Source organism: Palaemon carinicauda, chromosome 9 (assembly GCF_036898095.1).
Source record: "Palaemon carinicauda isolate YSFRI2023 chromosome 9, ASM3689809v2, whole genome shotgun sequence".
NCBI lineage: Eukaryota > Metazoa > Arthropoda > Malacostraca > Decapoda > Palaemonidae > Palaemon > Palaemon carinicauda.
This window is the reverse complement of record NC_090733.1, coordinates 117,241,239-117,267,271: the sequence shown is the minus strand read 5'-3', so window position 1 is coordinate 117,267,271 and position 26,033 is coordinate 117,241,239. Positions and strand designations below refer to the sequence as shown.

Sequence of the window (26,033 nt, the reverse complement as noted above, 5' to 3'; positions counted from 1 at the left end):
CTGGCCCCTTACGTTTCTACTTAGACCTAAGACTATAACAAAAGAAACTTCTGTGGATAAAACCGTTGTCGACTAGACTGTAAAATAACGTTCAGCTAGACTAGGCCAAGTAAACAGCACAGACCTACAGTATTGTTTACATATCGGGAAGTCACCTCCTTCCTGCCTACGCTACAGACCGTATAAGACGTATAAAAATAACTTAGAGTGAGACCTCGAATCTAGTGCCAAGATCAGGTCAAAGTTGTACGAATTCCCCAAGTCTTTGGCGTCTGGAAACAATGTGTACCGCCGCACTCGTGTCTAGAGCCTCTCTCAATGAAGCACGAAGCCGAACGAATCGACGCCTCATATATAAAACAACAGAATAACATAGGGCATGAGTTAAATGATAATCTAGCCTAATTCTCTCCTCCTCGGAGTGCCTCCTCGCTGCTTCTCTCAGCTGAGGCAACACACCCTCCTCCTCCCCCTCAAGAGTGAGGTCACCCACCAAACACATACATACTCTTCATAAACAAACTCCACCAGTCTTCGACTGACAATGGTACTCACCCATAATTCTGCACCCCAACTCATGGTGGTGGATCTTCCTGTGGCAATCCAATTGTCGACTAATATCCTGGGTTACAAAAAGGGACAGGAGATAGATATAAAAACAACGAGCGCCGTACACTACCTCACTCACCGCTACTTCAAGGCAAACTAACTGAGTGCAGAGCATCATGGGAAACCTCGGCAAATCAGAACCATAGAAAACGGAACTCCATGTCTTGCATTTTCGTATACACGATGACCGTTAAACATTATAAATATTGTTTAAAAAGTTGTTTTATTGCATAAATTGTCTACGTAAAATTATTAAATAAAATAAATCATGTAATTTTAGGATACTTACAATGCGGCCATGAGTTATGGAAACCCCAAGCTAGAGCGTGTGAAATCCAACATTGCCTTCAGACGACGCTTGTCAGTCTGAGTAAAGCAATATCTGTTACTATAGGTGCCTTACAATATGATAATTCATACATTTATAAATGGAAAATTAGATACCCAATGATATAAAATTACACTAATGATAATAAAATTAAATGCTATATCACTGCTGCTAATGTTTCTGATTGTTACCCTTATTATAATTGAGCTGATTATATCATTATCATAATTAGTCTAATGTTATAACCGTAACAATTATTATTATAGTAAAAGGAGCTACTATGAAAGGTACATTATAAAAAAGACACAGAACAATAGTCACAGTAATTCCATCTAACTTCTGAACCAGAGATAAAACCCCTGAGTTGGAAATGCCTTCAGTCCCACAGGAGTTCAATTCGCCTAAAACAGATGTCTCGTCACTGACCCCCTGTGGGTGTAGTGAAAAAAACACACAATTGATCCCCTTGGGTATGAACCTTTTATTCGAACCCTTCTGTTACTTAGCCTTTCACTTCCCGGGTTTTCCATTCTTCTCTGCCGAACATATCACGCCTTCTTTATACAGACAAAACAATTTTTAACTTCATGACCCATCGTTACCCATTTGCTACCTGTCTTATTTCCTTTGTGTTTTACATATTTATTTCACTTATATCTCATGTTTTTCCACCATTCCTTTCCCCCTAATTCAGTATACTGACATATGACGTCAACAAATCATATCTCTTTATACAGGAAATTTCGACAGTAACAGTCACCTCATACTGTAACACAAAGCTTGACAGCATCAGGTTAACTCTCGATTTCCTTCGAATGAAAATCATCTTCCATTTGATAGCTCATGTAGGCTACAGCTTTCCCTCCCCAAATTTTCTTGCATACAAAATTCACTTCTAATTTCGTCATATAATATGCATTATTGAACAACCTTGGTGCTCATCCTCTTATGGTTGAGTTAACCACTTCCATTCTTCAGGAAGGAAAGAGGTAGAAGAGAGCGAATTATCAGCTTTTAATGATTCCAATAGTAATAAGGGATCAGAGAGTAAATATAATTTCAGCATGTGCTCCTCAGATGGCTTGCCAAGAACAAGAGAAAGGATTATTTAAACAAGACTTTGGGGTAGCTATCAGGACAGTGAAAGGGGCTGAGAAGCTAGTCATAGGAGCAGATATAAATGGCAGAGTGGGGAAGAGAAGGGATGGATATAAGGAGGTACAGGGAGGACAGGGATTTGGAATTAAAAATGTAGATGGTGAGTTTTTTTTTTTTCAGAGATGACCCAGAGTTTTGAATTGGCATGTATGAATACCTGGTTTCAAAAGTTGGATAAGTTCCTGATAATTTGTGCAAGTGGAGGAGTGGAAAGCCAAATAGATTACATCCTGGTTAGAGTTGACCAAACCAATGTGAACTGTAAAGGGATTTTGGGGAAAGCATGTGTTAAACAATATAGACTAATAGTGGTGGATTTTGAAATAAGAGAAAGAAACTCCAAGAAGAGAAAGTGGAGATAAAAAGATAAGGTTTATGACATTAAAGGAGATAAAGGGTGAGCAATTTAGGAGGACTGTGAGAGGCAACTAGAAAAGTTGAACTTGAAGATTGGACAAGGTGACAGTGGAAAATATAAGGGCGGATATAAAAGAAATATGTGTAGGGGAAACATGAACTATTGGGAAGAACCAGTAGAAATGGTGTGTCGAAAGGAGAAAAGGGGTGGTGTTGGGATAGAGAGGTCCAAGAGTCGGTTAAAAGAAAATCAAGCGCATTTAAGGACTGGAAAGTAAGGCATGCAAAGGGTGCAGAGGAACGGTACAGAGAAGAGGAAAGATATTAGGGGAGGAAAGTAAGTATAGCTACTGGAAGAGTGGTAGAGCAATTGAAGGAAAGTCTAGAAACGAGGGTAGGCGAAAAGGATATCTATAAGATTTCAAACTTAAGAAAAGGGCAAAGACGGGATTTGGGGCAACTTGGAGTCATTAAGAATGGAGATGAAATTATAATGCACAAAAATGAAGACATTAAGAGATGGAGAGAGTATTTTGAACAACAATTGAATACTGAAAATGAGAGAGAGAAGCTGGGCAAAGCACAGCGCTTATAGGGCCAATGGTGGAGAAACCGAATACAAAAGTGAAGTGGGCACTGGTAAAATGAAAACTGGTAAAGCGTTATGTCCATCAGAGTTTCGAATTGAAATGGTCAAGATACTAACTACATGGGAGGAAGAATGAATGCTGGATTTATTAAGAGCGATATGGGAAGAAGAAATGGAGCATAAAGACGGAGGAGAGTCTAATGTGCCTATATCTAAGCAAAAAAGGGATTTCATAGAATGTGGCAATTTCAGGGGAATTAACTAAAAGAGCAGGATTTTAAAGTTTTTGAGAGATAGCTAGATGAGAGATTGGGAGAGATTGTAAAGATTAGGAAAGAGCAGGGAATGAGGGACTGTGGATGCTATCTTTATATTAACCAGATACAGGAAAAGATGATAGATGGAGACCAGAAGCTCTTCTGTGATGTTTTGGCTCTTGAGGAGGGGAAAAGTCCCAGAGAGGTTGGTTAGAATGGTTGATAAGATGTACAAAAGAACAGGGACAAAACGTAACATAAACCTTTAAAGGTAGCGTTGGATTACATTAGGTGTCCGCATTAAGACCTTTTTTATTTGTGGTGGTCATGGATGTTTTAAGTGAAGATATCAGAAATGAAGAGTTGTTGGAATTACTATATTTAGATGATTTGGTGATTACCATGGAAAATGAGGAAGACCTGCAGAAAAGGGTTGTAGAGTGCCAAGAGTTTTTAGAGAGGAGTGACTTACGGGTGAATGTGGATAAAACTGAAGCTATTGTGATCAGTTAGGAAGGTAGGGTTAGGATAGCTATGCATGAATGTAAAGGCTAGATTATAAAAAATGGTGGAACAATTTAGGTACTTGTGATCTACTATAAGTCAATATGCAGGATATGATGGTGAAGTTGATAATAGGATAAAAGCAGCCTGGGGAAAGTGGAGGGAGGTAGGGGGAGTGGAATGTAATAAGAAAATGTCAATCAAGCTAAAAATCAAGATCTACAACACAACACTAAGATCAGTGTTGATGTAGGAACTGGAAATGTGGGTGCTAAGACAAAAAGAGGAAGCAAAGCGTGAAAGAACAGAGATGAAAATATTGAGGTGGATTATGGGAATATTACTGCTTGAAAGATTGAAAACGATAAAATAACAAGAATGGAAGACCAGGTGTAGTAAAGATTATAAAGCTGATAAGATTGTTATGACTGAAATAGAATGGGCACGAGTTGAGGTTGGATGGTAGGGAAGGAGTAAGGTGGGTTTGGGAGGAACCTATTAGGGGTTAAGATCGAGAGGGCCCAAAGTCGACACAGAAGGGGTTTCTCTAGTCCCACAGAAGGTAGCAGCCATCGAGAGGTTTTCCATTCCTGAGGACGTCAAGGGTCTTCAAGAATTTGCTGGATTGGCAAATCAATATCACCGTTTCCTGCCGCATATTGCAGAAATCCCCAAAGAAATTTAACGGGAGGCCATTCGGGCAGGAGGAGTTCAGTGAACCCAAGAGAGCCTTGGCATCGGCTAGAATGTTGCCGTATCCTCTCCTGATGGAGATCTACTCCTCATAACGGATGCCAGCAGTGTTGCTATTGGGGGTGTGTTAGAGCAACAGACATTGAATAAAAAGCAGCCACTCACTTTCTTCAGTAGGAAATTAACCAGCCCAGAGAAGTGCTCTACCTTCGACAGAGAGATACCGACGGTGCATAAGGGCGTACGCCGATTTCGGCATCTTCTTGAGGGAAGGCCATGCACCATCCAGACGAATCATCTGCCCCTTTTCCATGCAATTACTAAAGTCACAAAGGCATGGTCTGCCCGGCAGCAGAGTAATCTCTCTCCCATCATGGAATTCCTCTGCTGGATCACATGCATTGAGGGAACTCCAATAAAGTGAAAAATGCCCTCTCATAGAATGCCATAAAAGCAGTGCAATTTGGAATAAATTGCAATGATATTATGGAAGGTCAGGTGAACGATGCTGAGTTAGAGTAACTCCTTCAGGAGGATAGATAAGGATTAGAAGTGGATTCCTTATGAAATGGGGGGGACGGTCTCTACAGTGTGAAATAAGTACAGGAAGGGTGCATCTTTACCTGCTGTTGCATTTAAAAATGTGCATAATCTCTCACATTTGTCAGGTTGTGCAACAATGAAAATAATGATGGAGAGATATCTGTGGAGAAACATAAAAACTGACATAAAGGGTTGATGTAGAGAATATGTTTATTGTTAAAAAACGAAAGTCAGTAAGCATGTAGAAACTGGTGTGGGTAAATTCTAGGTATCCACCTGACACCTCACCCACATTCATGTGGATACAATATTGTGGGTCCTCTGCTGCTCTCCGAGGGGTAACGCTATTTACTTATGATAGTTCATAGAAATACAAGATGACCAGAGGAGGTCCCCCTCCACCAAGCAACAGCAGAGAGTCGTGCTAACGCTCTCATTCAGTGGGTGGTCCAATACGGCTTCCCAGAGACAATTGTGAGTGATAGGGACACAATTTTCACGTCACGACCCTGGGAGGCATTAGCAATATCCCTGGGTATGTCCTTACATCACATTGCAGCATATAACACAGAGGCAAATGGCATAGTAGAATGTTTCCACTACATGCTTAAGACATTTTTTATGGCTAGGTGTCAATGCCAACAGTGGCACCGCAACTTACCCTGGGTACTCCTGAGCCTCCATACCATCCCCATGCAGTACTTAATATGTCACCTGCTGAAGTATTGTTCAATCAGATATTACAAATATCATCTAATATCCTGCCAGACAGCAACCAGCTGCAGGCATTGGTGGATATACAAAACGCCATAGGAAAAGTCATACCCACGAAGCAGTCCTATTCCAACATCACGAAAAGATGTGCCACCGAACCTAATCCATGTCCCTTATGTGTTCATTTGAGTTGATCATCACAGACCTCCTCTTTCTCTCCCCAGTATGAGGGTCCATACAGTGTATTAAAAAAAGGGGAGAAAGCATTCAAACTTCAAATGGGAGCCAGTACCCAGTGGGTCTTTATCGACCACTTAAAAGTAGTATATCTACCCAAGTGTGAAAAAAAAAGTTCCGCTAATTAGGAGAGAGTTATGTATGGGTTAAAACTCAATGAATGCTGTGTGTCTCTTCAGGATAATATAATTCTCATAAATTCCAAAAGAAATTTTGTGCAGATGTTATGTACTGTTCATAAAGATAAAGATATTACATTTGTGTCAGGTATATTCCTAAAGTACAGTGTGCAATGTGTCAAAGTTGATTAAGCAATAATTAATGAGGCAAAGAGAACTAAATGGTAAATACATCTTCCGTTGTTCAGACTACTACAAGATTTTTAATTTAAAGTGTATGCCAGAATGTTTCTTGTGTAATATCCTTTCATTTGATACTTGTAAGTAAATGTATTGTAAATATTTAGATTAAGAATTAATGTTCAAAGGATACAGAAAAACACTTTCTTTTCTCAAAGAGACTGAAGAAGATGATGCCATAATACATTAATATCTACCTAAGGCATATATAAACCTCTAGTAGAGAACCAATGAATACAGTTGGTTTTCTACCAGCATCTACTGCATTCTCCTCATATGTTGGGTTTTTATAATGGCAGAGAATTATCGCTAAAATGAATAAGTTGAAGTTTTGCAGTAATATATAAGGTATAACTGAGAATGTATAAAATTGTATGTATGTGTAGGTAGTGAATAAAGTCAAGTATAAGTAGGAGTGTCTTTGAATCTGGTCCATAGTAACCCCAAAGTCCCCTCCATCATCAAAAAGACTTGAACTTGATTCCTTTGCTCTTTCTGTAACCCTTCTCAGCACTCCATCTATAAGCCTTCAACAGATATATACCATGGACTTGTGCTTGACACGATTTTACACGAAAACAGGCACTCTGCTGTCCAGCAAATTTTGTCAAAAAAGTTTTCGTTTGAACATACTACCTTATGATGATAGATAATAAACTACCAACAACACTAATATTCAAATCATTGGCTTGTCCTCTTTCTCCAACCCCACTCCACCTTCTTACCCTCTGTCTGTCTCGGAAATTATTCCAACTTTTATTCCACACCACCATTGAGGAAAAATTCAAGGCCTCTTTTCTGCATAAAGGTTTCACCTCCTCCTAAACACTAAATATGAGTGGAGCCCCTCTTACACTCATGTGTCAAATGTTATCCGCCCCCCCCCCCCCAACACGCATACTCAAACACACTGTGATAGCACACTCTCATGATAAATAAAGAAAACGTATTATTTAAGGAACTATAAATAGAATAGGGGGAGCTTAATTCTAATGACTGTGGGATGAGATCTTCCAGTGATAGGAAGTATTAGCTCAGTGAAGCAGTGTCATTTGGGTAAGGGAAATGTGTAATTTATTAAGGAAAATGCAAGGTTTTCCTCCAAGTGAGTGTTGTGTGTGTGATGGTCTGTAAGGGGAAAGGATGGGGTTGGTATGCTCCTGGCAGGGGAGCCCAAGGATGGTGAGCAAAAGCAGGTTCAGAGAATTAGCAGTGAAGGAGGAAAAAGCCTAGGCTGATGTGAAGGGATGAAATGTGAAAAAAAAAATGTCTATGATAAAATGAAAAGTGAGCTAAATAGGTGGTCAGTTGTAGCTGCGTGAACCAAGTGTGGGGGATAAGTAAAGGGGATAATGGAGAGGGGGAAGGAGAAACCGGGGTTCCATCATGAATAAAAACCCTGATAATGAATGATAGGATAATGTTAGTTTCAGAATCAGCAATATCAATATATGAACAAGCAAGTGTTAGAAGGGATAAGCAGAGATAATAGAGATATTGGTGATAAATCAGGGAGGGAGAATAAGAGAAAAATAGAGAGTGAGGTGGAACAGTTAGAGAGTGGGTCCGTGATCTGTGAAAGACGTGGCACCAGTGTGAGAATCCGTTGAAAACCAGATGTCTTCCCCTATCGACCATTTTTTGCTGTATTGAATATTATTATCATTATTATTATTATTATAATTATTATTATTATTATTATTATTATTATTATTATTATTAGTAGTAGTAGTAGTAGTAGTAGTAGTAGTAGTAGTAGTAGTAGTAGTAGTAGCTAAGTTTCAGCCCTAGTTGGAAAAGCAAGATGCTATTAGACCAAGAGTTTCAACAGAGAAAAATACCACAATGAGGGAAGGAAATTTCTTTAGTTTCTCTCCTTACAAGGGTATTTTCCTTTTTGGAGCCGCTCCCCAAGGGCTTGTAGCATTTTGCTTTTCTAACAAGGTTTGTGGCTTAGCTAGTAATAATGATGATGATGATGATGATGATTATGATGATGAGATGATGATGATGAGAATAACAATGATAATATAATAATAATAATAATAACAACAACAACAACAACAACAATATTATTTCAGAACGTAGTTAACATGATGCAAGAACTACGTTTTTCGTGGCAATCGAACATTTGACATATTCAAATCTTACTTATAGTAAATAGCGGCATTATATGTAACGTAATTTAGTATTACGATTGCCATAGAATATGTGATATAGGATAGAGTCAATTATCTATATTGATTCTGATTTGATCTTTGTGTTCAGTTTAGTTTATTACGTGTCTTTTATCCATTTTGGTCGATGTTTTTAATGATTATGATGTGTTTCTTTGTATTGCTATGAACTTTTAAATTGTTTATAAGAGCTAGATAATTAATGAAGTCGCATGTAACTTGGAGAAGACCGTACTGCAGAGACGAGGGACCGGGGAGGCAGTTCAGTTCACGCACTGCACATAACGGAACTCGCATATTATTTACAAACTCTGCTGTTCTGTATTTGACGTTTGCCTGCGTGTAATAAGTATTAGAAAGGACCAATACCTTTATATCTAGATTTTTTACAAGTCTTACGTTGAGGATTCATTTAATTTTTCCATTGATTAATCGTAATTTTTCATTATTAAATTCGTTCCAGTTTTAGATAGACCAATGTCTTTCTTTCACCTTTCCATAATTTGCGAATTGTGCTAATTGGTGCTAGTCTATTCCAACGAACTTAATCACAACTTTGAAAGTGTTCATACTCAAGTTTAAACTCGGTAGATCATGGATATCTCTAAGGCCTGATAGGGAGAGGAACTTCCAGGTTAATTAGAAATCGTTTAAGAGAAGTGGTGTTCTTACAAAGGCTTTTTAATGGGTTGTGACATGTAACATCATTAAGATACAGTCCACTTATAGACCTTAATATTTTTTTTTTCCATCGCATGAAAGGACTAAAGTTTCAACTTCTGATCACATCGTGTATTTGGATCTGAAGTTACAGTAATTGCATAGGTGCTGATTAAATGCATGTAACCTACATGATTTGCATTTTCATCGTGTTGCTATATATTATCTTATGGTTATAAGTTCCGATAGGCCCTGCTGCTTCCTCCGGTGCCTTAGATGACCGCGGAGGTAGCAGCAGTAGGGGATTCAGCATTATGAAGCTTCATCTGTGGTGGATAATGTGGGAGGTTGGGCTGTGGCACCCTAGCAGTACCAGCTGAACTCGGTTGAGTCCCTGGTTAGGCTGGAGGAACGTAGTGAGTAGAGGTCCCCTTTTATGTTTGTTTCATTTGTTGATGTCGGCTACCCCCCAAAATTGGGGGAAGTGTATGTATGTATGTATAAGTTTCAGAATAGAATTTGAAGCAGAAGATTAACTGTTAAGTTGTCTTTTTTCTATTGAAATACTCCCATGTAAAGAGAACGGCTTAATTTAGGCTTAAAAGGGGAGTTATATCATCAGTCCTAATGTCTAGTGACAGCTTCTTATACTCTCTCTCTCTCTCTCTCTCTCTCTCTCTCTCTCTCTCTCTCTCTCTCTCTCTCTCTCTCTCTCTCTCTCTCTCTCTCTCTCTCTCTCTCTCTCTGTATATATATATATATATATATATATATATATATATATATATATAGAGGTAGTAGGTTGGCCAGTTCACCAGCCACCCGTTGAGATACTACCGCTTGAGATTTACAGAGTCCTTTGACTGGCCAGAGGCCAGACAATACTACATTGGATCCTTCTCTTTGGGTATGGTTCACTTTCCCTTTGCCTACACATACACCGAATAGTCTGACATATTCTTTACAGATTCTCCTCTGTCATCTTCACCTGACAACACTGAGATTACCAAACAATTAGTCTTCTCTGGAGGGGTTAACTACTGCACTGTGAATGTTCAGTGGCTACTTTCTTCTTGGTACTAGAAGAGACTCTCTAGCTATGGTAAGCTGCTCTTCTAGGAAAAGAACACTCCAAAATAAAACTATTGCTCTCTAATCTTGGGTAGTGCCATAGCCTCTGTACCATGGTCTTCCACTGTCTTGGGATAGAGTTCTCTTGCTTGAGTTGTTGGGGGTACACTCAGGCACACTATTCTATCCAATTTCTCTTTCTCTTGTTTTGTTCAAGTTTTATAGTTTATGTAGGAAATATTTCTTTTAATGTTGTTACTCTTCTTAAAATATTTTCCTTGTTTCTTTTCCTCTTTGGGTTATTTTCCCTGTTGGGGCCTCTGGGCTTATTGCATCCTGCTTTTCCAACTAGGGTTGTAGCTTAGGAAGTAGTAGTAGTAGTAGTAGTAGTAGTAGTAATAGTAGTAGTACTAGTAGTAGTAGTAGTAGTAATAATAATAGTAATAACAATAATATAAATATATATATATATATATATATATATATATATATATATATATATATATACATATATATATATATATATATATATATATATATAGATATACAGTATATATATATATATATATATATATATATATATATACTGTATATCTATATATATATATATATATATATATATATATATATATATATGTGTGTGTGTGTGTGTGTGTCTGTGTGTGTGTCTGTATATTAGCGGTAGAATTGCAGGATTGATGATCAAACTGAATAAAAAGTATAAACTGAAGATCATTCAAACGTATGCACCAACAACATCCCATGTAAAGGAAACAGAAACTCTTATAAAGAGCTGGAGATATCTTTGAAAAAAAAAAAACATACAACTCAATTTACAATTGTTTTGGGAGATTTCTATGCTAAATTATGTAAGAAGAAGAGGGGAGAATCAGCATTAGGTAAATTTGAAGTAGGCACAAGAAACAACAGAGGAGACATGCTTGGAAAATCTTGAAATTATGCTTTTTTTTTTTTTATTAATAAAAATATACAGATTATAGAAATGGAGAAGCCCAATTGGAAAAACGAAAAACGAAATAGATTTTATTCTTAGTGAAAAAGTTGATTCAGTGAAAGATGTAACGGTGCTGAACAAGTTAAAGTCAAGCAACCAGAGAATGGCGAATATTAAAATTTGCTAGCTCTAAGGAAAAAAAAAAGAGAAAAAAACCAATTTCAAGAAAGAAAATAAACATTCCAGTAATAAGAGAAAAGTCTTATGAGTTTAGTTTGGTAACACAAATAGATACTCCCAGCTACATGATGAAATGGAAGCAAGTGAAGAAGAAATGAACAATAATTCAACAAAATAGTATTGGAATCAGCACAAAAGGAAGGTGGAAAAGCTCATAAACAAGATTAAGTAAAACTATCAGAAAACAACATAAACCTAATGAATAAAATATATATTGGAAATGAGGGTAAAATCCGAAAGGGAGGAAATAAAACTGGCAGAAAACACCAAACAGACTAAAAACCCAAGACATTTGTTAACACAATCAGACCAAAATTGAGGAGACACTAAAGATAGGAAGAAGCATCAAACTCTATGAAAAGAAGTCTTAGAACAAGGCGCCAACAGATAGGATATAAATGGAAATATCATCAACTAAAGAGATGGAGTGATAAAAATTGTAGAGGTTTCAATACAATGTTATACAATAGTGATATAAGAAATAACTTCACCAATAGCAATAATGAAACCACTGGACCGGAACCAAAAGTAACAGTAGGAGAAGTAAAGAAACCAATAAAAGGCATGAAAAGAAACAAAGTAACAGGAGAAGATGGCCTAAGAATTAATTTGATGATAGATGGAGGAAATTTCATAGTAGTAAAACTGACTTAACTTTACACAAAATGTCTGCAAAAATGCTCTAAACCTACAGTTTGGAAAAACTTTATCATTATATTAATTCACAAAAAGGGAGACACAAAAGACCTGAAAATTTACATCCCATTAAGTTTACTCTCCGTAATATATAAAGTATTTACAAACATCATATTAGCCGAATAGAAAGACAGCTAGACTTTACTCCACCAGAACATGTAGGCTTTAGAAGCGGGTATTCAACAACTAACCATATATATGTTACTAACCAGCTAATGGAAAAAAATCAACAGAATATGACAAACTTTTGATTCTTTCAAAACTCCGGCAGTAATGAAAGGAACAGACGAATCTTATGCTAGACCTCTTGAAGATATCTATACGGGAAGTACAGAAATCCTAAAACTACCATAACGATAGTGAGACAATTCCACTTAAGAAAGGAGTTAGATAGGGAGACCCCATCTCCCTTAAACTATTCACAGCGTGCATGCATTTTTTTTAAAGAATTCACATTAGGAAAATGTAGAAATCAACACTAATGAGGAATATTTCTAAAACCTAAGATTTGCAGATGACATAGTTCTATTTACTGAAACATGGGAGAAACTGCAAAAGAGTATATATATATATATATATATATATATATATATATATATATATATATATATATATATATATATATATATATATGATTTGAATAGAGAAAGCAGAAGTGTATACACTATAGGGCTGAAAATAAACATGAGTAAAACTACGACAAAGTTCAATGAAAATGCAGACAAATAAGGTTTATGAACGAACCTCTCGAAATTTTTTATGAATATGCATACTTAGGCAGACAGTAAGTGTTTCCTCGGGACATAAGACCGAAATTGAAAGAAAGATAAGTATTTTGTAAACAAAATGAGGTTATGAAAATTAAAATGTCATTTTCTTTAAAACGAAAGGTATTTCATCAGATGGTCCTAACAGTATTAACCTATGCATCAGAAACTTGGAGTCCTATCAAAGCCTTAGAACATAAGCTAATTACAACCTAACAGCTATGGAGAGAATAATGCTGGGAATAACACTAAGCACAGAAAAAAAGAACATCATAGATACGAGAGTAAACCACAGTAGAGGATATTCTAACAGCATGTAAGAAAAGGAAATGAACATGGATGCGCAGGACATATAATGAGATAGAAAATAGATGGACACGAGGAATAACATTAAACAAAATGGGTCTCAGAGATTGCAAACGAAACAGGAGGAAAAAACGGCGGATTAACGAGCTGAGAAAATTTAATCATTAACTGGCATGGGAAAACACAAATAGACGCTTGTGGAAGGACATGTTTCAAGCTCTCTCTCTCTCTCTCTCTCTCTCTCTCTCTCTCTCTCTCTCTCTCTCTCTCTCTCTCTCTCTCTCTCTCTCTCTCTATATATATATATATATATATATATATATATATATATATATATATGTGTGTGTGTGTGTGTGTGTGCGTTTGTAAGTATCAGAATGCACGATAAGGTAAAAATGGGCATATTACTCTCAGGTTCAGGTTCAGGTTCTGGGGTGAGGAATAGCCTTTACAACGGCGCCTCTAACGTTTATCATCTTGTACTGTTTTGTCTTTTCTTCCACATTATGTTTAATACTTCTTTTTTCTTTTCTATATTTGTTTCACTAAATAAAAATAATCCTACTATTTTCTTTGGGTCTTCGTCGTATGGTTGTTGTAGCTCAATTACTTCATTCCTTTCTTTTCTATATTCCTGGCAAAATAACAGAAAATGTATCAAATCTGACTCCTCATTTTCACAAAAATTACAGTTTATATTCCCCCCATTGTGTCTATTTACAATATTTAGATTTAACGTATTAGTTCTTGCTCTAAAAAATATCACTGAAGCAAATGTATTGTCATAAATTAACTCTTCTTTAATTTCTTTCTTCCACGTTCTATATATTTCTAAGCTCACTTTACTTTCTATTTCTTCTTTCCACTTTTCAGTATCCCACTTTCTGGTTTCCGTTTTTATTTCTGCCTTGTTCATTCTTCTTATTTGTCTTATGCCTAAACTTAATTCTTCCAAATACTTTGCAGGTTGTTTCCACCATCTTCCTTCTTTTTCTTAAATATCCTGGATAATTATTTTCAGTATTTCCTTCTTTCCATTCAGGTTACGATTTAAGTACTGCAGCTTCCCATCCATCACCCTTGCTTTCATTGAAGATGCACCTATCTCCCCTCTTAGAGTAGTATTAGCTGTGCTTTTAGTGGCACCTAAAATCTTCCTGTATACCCCATTCTCTATTCTTTGTAGTTTCTCTAGTTCAGTTTCTGTTAGATTTATAACACTTGTTCCATACAAAATAGATGGTAAAGCAATACTTTTCCAGAACGTTTTTCCTATCATTACTTTATTGCAACTTTTCTCTATAACTGAATATGTTAGATTAGCTAATTTTTGTGCCTTTTCTATCATTACCCTTTTCTGAGTTTTAAATATATTCCTACTATTGTCTAGCTTTATTCCTAAGTATGTCAAACTTTCTACTACTTTGATTCCCTCTATGTTATCTGGCTTTTATTTCATATTATAAATTATAATATTACTCTTTTCTTTATTAATTTCCAACCCACATTTTTTACAAGTTTCTACTAATATCTGGATGTTACGCTTTGCATTGTGTATATCCTGTGCAATTATTAAGGCATCATCTGCAAAAAAATGATGATTCTATCTTTATTAATTGATTTCTGAAACCGTTCCCTTCCTCTTCTATTTTCTTCATGACAATATACGTAATCAGTTTAAAAAGTGAAGTTGATCCTGTGCAACCTTGTTTAATTTCACTTGTAACCTCCATTTCTTGTTCTATACCTCCTCCCAAGTCAATGCCTGTAGTATCTCGTTGATAAATATTTACAATTGCACTTATGATTTTGCTGTTAATTTTATATTCTTTTAAAACTTCTATTAATACCTCCCTTTTTACAGAGTCAAATGCTTTACTAAAGTCTATCGCGGTTACTATTAGGGTTTCTTGTTACTATAGCTCTCTTCCACACAATACTGTAATATAAAGATATTGTCCTCTATCCTGCCTCCACCTGTAAATCCTGCTTGACATTCATTCTCTTCTTCATTCATTCTTATGTGGCCTTCTATTTCCTCTTTCACCATCATCATGAATATTTTATAAGAAATATTTAATAGAGCTATGGGTCTTAGGTCTTTTGCCATTGGCCTTCTTTTCTTTTCAATCATCTTTGTTCTTGACTTCTTCCACATATTTGGTTTTTCTTTTTCGTCCAACTCATTTTGATAACATTTCTGTAAGGTTTCTAGACATATTTTGCTTTTTCCTAGTGCCTTATATAGCTCGGGTTTTAGGCCATCTGGTCCTGCCGCTTTTTTTGCCTTTAATTTTCCCAGGCAATTCTTTACTTTTTCTGTTGTGATTTTTGGATTTTTCATTGGTTTTATTTTCCCTTTTGTTACCATTACAAGGTCATAGTGTTCCCTAAGTATGTCCGGGATATTATATTCATCTATTCTTGTGGTGTCTTCCTGATGCGCTATTTCATTTTCATATTCTATCTGTTTTTCTTCATTCCAAACTGAGTCTATTTTATTTTCATGCCTACAATATATAGTTTTCCAGTACTTGATTAATTCCTCTTTTGTTTCTTCCTTATTTAGCTTATTTCCTTGTTCTCCATAAAGTTGTATAACTTTGCCATGGGCTTTCTGTCTGTTCCTTATTCTATCAATATTCTCCCAGAGTTTTTTATTTTTATCCATTTTTATTTCTTCTGTTATCTTTTTTTCAAATCTAGTAATTTCCTTCTTTATCATTTCTTGCACTTCCTTCTTCTTTTGATCATATCTCTCTTCTAATACCTTTTTGACTTCGATATTGGATTCATTTCTTTTCTTTCTGTTTAAATCCTTCCTTACCTTTATGCCTTTTCTGATTTCATCGTTCATCCATGGTTGCTCATGTACCTTTTCTTCATCAAGAACTTTCCTTTTATATACTCTTGCCAATTTTTCTTCTGCAGCCCCTTTTATTATCAGATCCATTCCTTCTATTCTGTCTATTTGTCTTTCTTTTACAATTTCCTCTACTCTTGTTGTATATTCTCTTAAATAATTTTCATCTGTCCTAAAGTATTTTACTTCCTCCTATCTTCCTTTATTAAAATTCTTATTCTGGTCACTCACGAATTCCAGTTCTATAGTGATCAGATTATGATCTGAGATGTCAAAGTTCAATTTTTCATCGTCTATAATAATTTCCCTAAAGTTTTTATACATTTGTTCGTTTACTAGTACGTAGTCTATTACACTTTTTTGTTGCAATCTTTCCCATGTATAAATACCTTTACATCCTAAATCTCCATTCAGTAGGACTAACCCATGGTCATTCATCTTGCTCTCTCTCTCTCATCGTTAGATCTGATCAAAGGGCGTAAAAAATCCCTGGCACTTTGTTACAGTGCGTGTAATAAGTCACGCATCTGCTCTGTATTCTTTTACTGTTGATATATTTTGAGAAATACAAATACGAATTGCTTACCAAAATTTCGAATTCTTGAACATAAAACGCAATCAATTCTCTGTATTTCTTAACAACATATTGAAGATGCGTTGATTGCCATCATGTCAAAATCTCGTTCCTCTGCGCAACAATCGTTATCAGAATACTTGATATGACCCTAAAATGCTGTGTTCTCCCCACACACTGCAAGAACCACTGCAATGATACAATGCCCCTATAAAAATACAAAGAAAAACCCCTTGGAAAAGAATGTGGAACTCTTTTCTTCTAATTTTAAGTACTTCAACTTTCCGAGTTTTCATTTGGTTATGTAAGTTTCTGCAGCCTTTGGGCCATATTAATAATAAATTGATACAATTAGATGAATGTTCTCACCTAGCTCTCTGTATAGGATCTGCTGGTATTGTAATTCTAGAGATGATAAAACCATCTTATTCAAATTTCCCTCAAACCCAATCATAACATAATAACAAAACTAATTACAGTAATGCAAAAACATAAACTATCCCCAGAATCTCCTGAATTTCCCCTAGATAATGTTTTTGAGACGAGATTCCCCTAGAAAATCAAGAAATTCCCCCACAGAAGACAATAGCTGGAGTTTCTTCCCTAGATTCATCCTACTCGGTGTTTACAAATACAGTAATGGCGGCAAACGAAGTCATAGAGTTGGATTCGGGCTCGTCGGACGACGAGTTTAAGGTAAGGAGTCAAGAGAATCATATATGGTCATCTGATGATCCCTAATACGAGTAGTAAGGAGAGGAATTAAATCTTTATCATAGCATTAATGTGGCCGGTGATGTATGCCAGTCTAAAGGACACGACCAAGCTGCATACTACGCGGTTTCGTAGGATACTGTTGCTGTAAACAAAACACTTTATTTGAACATGATGCTTAGTTAGAGCCAATGTGATCTTCCTTCTGGCTTTTTATATTTTGGCCATTAATCGCCGTTTTTCGCTGTATGTTTGTCACGAAACAAAAGTTGATTTGGCCAATTTGGTGTATTTTGGGTTACGTGGTTTATCTTGGGTTAGGCTATCATGGGTTACGTGGTCAACTTGATTTTCGATGAGGACAGTGCTACCCGGTACACAGGACTAAGGATCACTTTAATTTATGTTGTAGATCCTTCTCAGTAGCTTCAAGGTGGACAAGAACTTTAATATTTGTTACCAGTTAGTCCTAGATTATTTTTATGGTACTTTTAGTTTGTTTACCAATTTGGGGTGACCCACAGACTTCCCTTATTTGACGGTATTGTCCCATATTTATGACGTTTGTCCTGTGCCCTATATCGGCCCATTTGGTACACATTTTGTCCCGTTTTTCCAATATTTGAAAAAATAAATATAATAGTCCTGTTCTGAGTTCATCACATACTCAAACCAGTACAAAATATGACAATGAAGATAATTTAAAAGTATTATAGAAAAGTTGGTGTTATTACTTTTACTTTTAGGGGTTTATTTCTCGCCCTCCATCAGACACTAAGAGTCTGTTCAGGCGGGCATTGGTGTGTGAAAATAATTTCTTTCCAGTTAATATATTGCTCTGTATCTTTTCAGTTATTCGCTAGCATTTGTGTTCAGGCTTAATAATTTTCAGATCACTATTATAACACTTTCCAAAGAGCAATGTAACCTAGGAAAAAAACTGCTTTTTTTCTATAGATCGAATTCCGCTCTTTGAAAATGACACTTGTTCCTGTCTCAAATGAATAGTTTCAGAAATATATATATGTATATATATATATATATATATATATATATATATATATATATATATATATATATATATATATATATCCTACGATAATGAGGGACCCCCAGTGGGAACTCGGGGTTTTGGGTGGGGAAAATGTTTTTTTTTATGAAACGATATATAATATGAAGTTATTTTATCATTTTACATAATATGATTTACCTTTACCATGGCAATATTTTTTAAGTTCAGCCCGGTGTGACGGTCTGAACGATCCCCCGATCTCAGAATTCTCCTTGACATTGTATAACGGTTCTTTTCCGCCATTAGCTCGCTTTGCTCGCATGAAAATAAAACATCAAGCTCGTACGTACTGGCAAGCGGTAATGTTGAGCTGCGCACGCTAACATTACAGGAAAATAAAACATCAACCTCGTATGCACTGGCGAACGGTAATGTTCGCGCATGCGCAGATTATCAAGGAGAATTCTGAGACCGGGAGATCGTTCAGACCCTCACACCCGTCCTCACACATTTCACGGGTAGCTCTTGCTTAGTTTCAAAATTTCCTGATAGATAGAGCCCGTGTTGTCCCAAGCTATAACGCGTTCATTTTTACTATTAATGCTGTCCCATCCATATACATTCTTACCTCTCAGTTAAGTTTGTAGTTGGTTGGGACATGTTCTTTACAGTGGCATTTGATACTGCTGTAATAAATATCATGAAATGTTTGGTAGGGTAAAGGTCATTATAATGCTTTGGTCTCTGAAGCCACGGCTAAGTCACTCGATTGTAAAATTTTCCCCAAGCATTGCTTCCTGCCCGACTAAATAACACCCGTTGGGTGGCGCTCCGTTCGCTCATCAACTTGTGGCTCAAGCTGGAAAATTTACTGATGTTCGGACTTATTTTTCCGCAAATCCCAAGAAAACTATATTCTTACTCCCTTGATAAGTTTGTAGTTTGTCGGGACACGTCCTGGAATTATGCCGAACACTAATTTATTATGATATACTGTATAGAATCAGAGGATAAGGTTGGCAACATCTAGTCAAGATGTTTAGAAGGATTAAACCAGTGTCAATCAGGTCAAAGAACTAACCTTTCTTTTCCGTGCACTTGTAGGCCTACTTTTTTTGGCCGCATGATTCAGAAATTTTTAATCTCCCCAGCGACCCAAGAGCAAGGTCGGCCCTTCCAACGCTAACCTCCGTGATGGAAAGACGCATGTCCTATAGTTTTTTTTTTGAGCGATGTGGTTGAATTTATTACTCGTATCGATCAGCTTGATGCTTTGAGGATGATTGTGTATAGTTGGAGGTGCAGGAACAACAATTGTTGTAAAAATTCACATAAAGGTAATCTCGAGTAATATTTTTTATTAGTGTGGTTGATATGATTTAAACTGCTGCCCATCGTTTTATATTGTCTAGGAGAGATTTATTTGTGATTCACTTTATCATATTGTATGGATTTGTTTTTTATTTCGTTTTTGCGCTTAGCAAGTAATAATAGAAATAATAATAATAATAATTTAGTTTTTGACCTGGGAAGGGGTTTGTGGGCTTGCCCCCGGGGCTAGGGTTTGTGACCTGGGTACTGTTAGGTTAGGTCAGGTGGGTTTGTGAGGTTCTGTAGCCTTTTACAATCTGGCTAGGGGTTGTGATCTGGGAAGGAGGTCAGGGATTGTTACCTGGCAATTACTAGTTTAGGTTAAGTGGGTTTGTTAGGTTCTCTGGCCTTTTACAAATCTGGCTAGGGGTTGTAAGGGGGTCTAGGGAATTGCCCCCAGCTTGGGGTTGTGACCTGGGAACTACTAGGTTAGGTTAGGTGGGTTTGATAGGTTCTGTGGCCTTTTACAAATCTGGCTAGGGGTTGTGACCTGGGAAGGGAGGTTGGGGGAGTTGGCCCCAGCTAGGGGTTGTGACCTGGGAACTACTAGGTTAGGTTAGGTGGGTTTGTTAGGTTATGTGGCCTTTTGATAGTTTCAAAATTGTTAAATAATCATGTTTTGTCCTGTTTAAGCACACTTAAAGCTTTAGGTTCCCACTTGTGTCCGTTGAGTGTTCCTAGGATGTAGAGCGTTAGGACAAGCAAGTGAAATTTCAGTTATTTGTTATCGACTGAAATGCCAAGCACAAAACTGGGGTTTTCTCAGTGTTCCAACGTGTTTCATGTTGGCTGTTCTTGCATGTTTCCGACATTCATGCACCGAGTGGTCCTAGTATGTAGATTGTTGGGACAAGCATTTACAAAACTAGTGAATTCATTATTATATGTTCCCATTCTAACAAACCTTCCATTATTTATTTGGATATTCTTTCGGCGAAGCTGGAAAGTAACCATTAGACTTGAAGTGCAAGGTGGCACCAGCCTCCTCTTCCATCGTCTTCTGGCCCTCGACCTTCGCAGTTCTTTGACCTTCTCTTTACGACGCTGCTGCTAGTCCTCGGACTTCGGTCTTGGACTCTTCTGTGGATCGCTCGCGATCTCCCACGAACGTTCGCCCTTCCAAAGGGCACATCCCTGTTCCTGACCTGCCTTCACGTGATGTTGCAAATCATCCCTTGCCCTCGAGAATGTGCCTTCTCAGCATTACAGAACTTCAGCTGGGCGCCAGCACTCACCAACAGCTCGTCATCGCTTGTCAATGATCAGCTCGTCAGCGCTTCAGTGCTCTCCATTGCCCAAACGATCTCCTGATTGCTGGCCCCCTCCAGCGCGTTTTCACCGTTCTCAGCACCAGCATTTGCAGGCTCGCCAGCTCATCTATGTTTGCCAGCGCACCTGGGCTCACCAGCACGACAGCGCTATCTGCTCTCTTGCGCATCTGTGCTCTCCTACCCATTAGCGCTCTCCTGCGCGCAAACGCCCTCCTGTGCGCCCGCGTTCTTGTGTACGCCAGCGCTCTCCAGCTTGTCAGCACTCGTCTGCGCTCCCACCCTCACTGCACTCGCCTGCGCACTAGCGTTCTTTGGCTCGCAAGCACTCGCCTGCGCCCCCTCGTTCACCTGCGCACCAGCGCTTGCTTGTGTGTGCCTGTGCACCAGCGTTCTCCAGTTCGTCAGCGATCGCCTGTGTTCCCACCCTTGCCTGCGCACCAGTGTTCTCTGGCTCGCCAGGACTCGCCTGCGCGCCCTCGCTCACAAGTGCTTTGTGGCTCGCCAACGCTCCAGCACTCTCCTCCTGCACACTCGTGCGAGAGGCAACAAAAACGAAAGGGAAAACTTGTTGTCAGGTCACCATTGCCCCATTCCCCTCCCCGCAAACTCATTACAGCGCGCCCGCCAGGAAAAGAGGGAAGAGGCTTTACATAAGAGTTCAAGATCCCAAAGATTCCATCTTCGAAGGCATCAACCATTGGTCGAGACTCCTCTCAAGGCACCCTTGGTCACTTTCTCTTCAGGTTTTTCTGACTGTAACACCTTCAGCAAACACGATCTGGATGTTGCGAAGTGCCTATCACTAGCTCGCCGACCGCCGTTTACTAGTCCGCCAATCGCGAGCTCGTCTTCCATCAATGAGAAATCATCAACCGACTGATCGCTAGATCACCGTTTGCTGATCGCCAGATCGCTAATTGCTAGCTTATCTTTCTCTGATCATTGACCTCCAGTCTCGCCAATTGCTAACGATCTTCGATTGCTAGCATGCCGATCGCCAATTGTTAGTCGATAACCAGTCATTAGCTTGCTGATCACTAGATCGCCAATTGCTAGCTCATCTTTCTTCGATCATCAACTTCAGTCTTGCTGATCTCTGACCCGCAGCTCTCTAATAGCCAATCGTCAGCTTGCTGATCTCTAGATCGCCGATCATTAGTCCTCGATAGTCAGCTGTTGCTAGCTCACCTATCGCTAGCTTACCAAGTGCTAATGCTCCGATCGCCATTCACCGATCATTAGTTCAACACTCCGATCGTCGAACCTTTCTCTAACCATATGGTTCTTGATCGTCAGCTTTCCAAGCTTCTTTTCAGAGCTCCGAGTGCTGATCGTTAATGGCTCACCGATCACCAACTAGTGATCATTTAACCATTCTTCCATTTCTCAGGGCGCTCTAAGCCGATCACCAACTCATTGATCGTGAACCTTCCTTGGCTGACTGACCAGACAGCCATCGTCTGGTTGACAGTTACCATGTTTGGCTCACAGATCGTCGATTCGCTGATCATTGGCAGTTCGCCATCACCAGCAGTTCGTCACTCAGACACTCTAGTCAACCTCTGCCCATTGTTCCCTAGATCAGAAGACAAACAACACACTTCTCGCTGTTCGCCGTTCGCCATCACACTGATCCACTAAAGCGATCGGCAGGCAATCAACAGCCCCATCAGCGGCTTGTCAACAGGTGACTACTCGTGAGCACTCTCCAACTGCACAGTAGCCACGATACCCAGCCGTTGACCATTGGTTAACGTTCGCCAGAACGATGCTGTTCTAAGGAATAGCATCAACCCCATATGGGCGCATGGTAGGGTCAAACATTGCCTTACCCACTTCTATCAGTTAAAGGAGTTCTTTCCCAGAGAAGAATCCTTACACAGGATATCGCGTCCCATCTTTTCCTCCACGAGCTAAGATCCCAGCGTCAGCAAACTTCTATGTGAAAGGATCAGCAAGGAGTAGACCCTTTGGGCTGATGTCCACACCATGTTGGAGAAGTTTGGACAAGGGGTAAGACCACAGGTCTTCATTTGCATGCTCGACCTAAAATACGCATACTTCCAGGCCCAAACCATCCATCTTCAAGGAAGTATCAGAGATTCAGTGCAGACAAGAAATACCAGTTCAGGGCACTGTGCTTTGGTTTTTCCACAGCACCCATCCTGGGTTCACAGGATCAGCATCCGTCTTCTCCGTTTTCTGGACGACTGACTGCTCCTAGCAGACTCTGTGACAACCTTGCCTTAGCTCCAAAACTTCTGAAGATTTTATTATCAAGATCTGGTGATAATGGTAAACCTTGGGAAGTCTTCCCTATTTCTCTTTCAGAGGACTGGTATATCTGGGAAAAATTCTAGACACCAATCTCCACAAAAACCTCATCAAAGACAGGATAACGAGGCTTAGAAAGGCTACACCACACGACCTCAGGCCTCTGGACAGAGTCCGAAAATATTTTCACTTAAATCTCTTTAAGAGATGAAGGCCTACTTTCCGGTCCTTCAACAGCCTCATCAGTTCCTGATGGGCCACTCAGTGGTGTGATGAGGGACAACACCACATAGTGGCTCACATCAACAAGCAAGCAGGAACTTGCTCGCAGCCTCTTCCCATCTAACAGTATAAATACTAAGATTTGCCGAAGTCTGCTCGGTACCGCTATCAGCCCGCTTCATTCCAGACTAGAGGAATATTCTCGCCGACAATCTGTGCACAGCATTTCAGACAAGGTGTACCAAATGGTCTTTGGATCACCTTGTAGGCTACAAAGTCCTGACTTTATGGGGTTCTCCAACTGTGGATCTGTTCGGAAGCCCCTGAACCTCAGGCTTCCGCTGCTCCCCAGTCCCAGACTCCAAGGTTCTCTGGCAAGAGGCCTGCCAACAATGGTGGCTACAACAACGATGTTTACGTCTCGTCCCTGTTTTGTCTGATGAGAAGGGTACTTAACAAGGTTAGAACATTGGTCAGCCTCTCAAGGTCTCCCATAGCTCTGCTATGGCATTACGCGGAATGGTTTCCGAACCTTCTGCAGCTCCTGACGGAGCCTTCAAGAGAATCCTCTCCATGTCACAGACAACCACACCAACATCTACCACAACCTATAGCTTCGCTATGATTGTACACTTTGAGACTACCCAGCAGCACCTCTCTCAGAGAGGATTTTCGCAATAAGTTGCGAAGAGGTTGTTGGATATCTGAGGAATTCCTCAGTATCAGTCTACCAGGCAAAGTATAACATCTTCTGTGGTTTGTGTCATGGGAAAACGTATCTCTCCACTCGATACCTCTATTCCAGCAATAGCGGAATCCTCAAGTATTTGCAGGAGGAAAAGCCCCCCTTCTCAGTTTTGGCAGGTTAAGACGATTACTCAACCTTGAGCCTCGCCTTCAAACTGAAAGAAAGGGACATCCCCTCATCGCTAGATCTTTAACTCGTGCGGACTTACTTGCCTTTCCCCTGTCGGAATTGAGGCCTTCCTCTAGGAACATGGTTCGAGTTTTCTGGTCTCTAAGGAGACCTCCCTTCGGTCTACTTCACCAGGCAACAAGTGTTCACCTGGTTTAGAAGCCAGTGTTCCTACACACTTTGACAGCAGCCAGACGAGTCAAGGAACTTCATGGTCTCTCTTTCGCCCATACATGAGAAGGGTGAAAGTCAACGTTCACTCTTTAGTTTGTTGCCAAGACCTAGTCTCCAGAGGCGATGGATCCTAGACACCAAGTCTCCACTCAGTGACTGACGATCCAGATCATCTGTTACTGTACCCGGGGTGAGGTTTGAGGCTCTTCCACAAGAGAATGGCAACAGCCCACCCGGGTGCCTTCTCTTGTCGTCAGGACTGGGAGAGACAAGAGGAGGATCACCAAAATATTATCTCTGATATTCACAGAGTCATCAATTACTCTTTGAATCCAGATCCTCCTCCAACACGTTGACCCACGATGTCAGGGGCATAGCTATGCCCGTGGCCCTTCAGGGCAGATTACTCTGTGACGCAGGTTCTACAAGCAAGGGTGTGAATGCTCCAGGTGACTTTCATAACCTTTCTCCTGCAAGACGGGACTCACAGAAACTCGATACGATCTCTATTGGTCCTGTGGTGGCTGCACTACAGCTGGTTGTATACATCAAGCTCCTAATTGGAAAAGTAGCAGAAGGTTGAGGGCATTGTTACCCGGCTTTAGACTGCATGAATGAAAAGTAATGACTATCTCTTCTTCTTTTCTTCATCCTCCTCTCTTATGGAGAAAGCAGCAGCCGGGGTTCTCTGCACAAGCTGACCTCAACCACTGCGGGTAAACCATGCTCCCTTTTGTACCTAGTATTGTGTCAATACTGTTGCATCCCTATACCCTGGCGAGGTGGTACTGTATTGGGAAAGTCTTGGTTCAACAGTTATTCCTACAAAGTCTCAGAATAACTTTCACCTTGACAGTCACATTGCTTATCTCAACACACAGCTTGCGTATGCTTCAATCCTTGCATAGCATGGTTTAGCGATGTGTAGGGACTCTCTTATATTTGGTACTAACATATTCAATACAAGGAGACCCCGGGTAAAGCCAAAAAGCCAGATTGGCAGGGATGTCCACCCTTCTAATGGACGAATTACCCCTAATAAATAGTGTAGGTTTGTATTCCAGTTACGGAACAAATGACAAAGTAATAGATAATTAGTATTTTTCCTAACCATACAAACCTTTAGCTATTTATACAAACTTTCCCGCCAACCCTATCCCCCTTGAGGTCCTACCTCCAAGCAAAGTGAGCGGAATCACAGGTGTGTGAGTGGGAGCGGTAGCAAGCTACCCCCCCCCCCCTCTAACTTGCGGGATGGGTAGTTAACCCGCCGTAAAATTTTAATGGCTCGTTTTTCCTATCATTTGGAAAAATAAAAATTATCCACAAATTTGTCAGATTACCAACAACGTATACAAGACGAGAATTGCCTTCTCGACTTGAGAGCTATAAGAATTGAATCCTGTAATTTACCTTTTAGAA

General features: G+C 39.2%; 2 protein-coding genes across 54 annotated transcripts in view; one reads left to right on the top strand and one right to left on the bottom strand.

The window, feature by feature from the left end:
* Positions 1-701, bottom strand: part of Cip4 (formin-binding protein 1-like Cip4) — a 241,863-nt gene extending 241,162 nt beyond the window's left edge. For all 4 annotated transcript variants that reach the window (XM_068380301.1, XM_068380302.1, XM_068380304.1 and 1 more), the window contains exon 1: positions 556-701. In XM_068380301.1, coding sequence (XP_068236402.1) covers positions 556-579 — 24 coding nt within the window. In that variant the 5' untranslated portion in view covers positions 580-701. The remainder of the gene's footprint in view (positions 1-555) is intronic.
* Positions 702-17,255: 16,554 nt separating this feature from the next.
* The window catches only part of LOC137647080 (calponin homology domain-containing protein DDB_G0272472-like), a 216,226-nt gene continuing 207,448 nt past the window's right edge, over positions 17,256-26,033 (top strand). For 46 of the 50 annotated variants that reach the window (XM_068380251.1, XM_068380280.1, XM_068380266.1 and 43 more), the window contains exon 1: positions 17,256-17,353. In XM_068380251.1, the coding sequence (XP_068236352.1) occupies positions 17,297-17,353 (57 nt within the window). In that variant the 5' untranslated portion in view covers positions 17,256-17,296. Of the gene's footprint in view, positions 17,407-26,033 lie in introns of all 50 variants that reach the window. The other 4 variants (XM_068380279.1, XM_068380265.1, XM_068380290.1 and 1 more) reach the window with 3 other exon arrangements.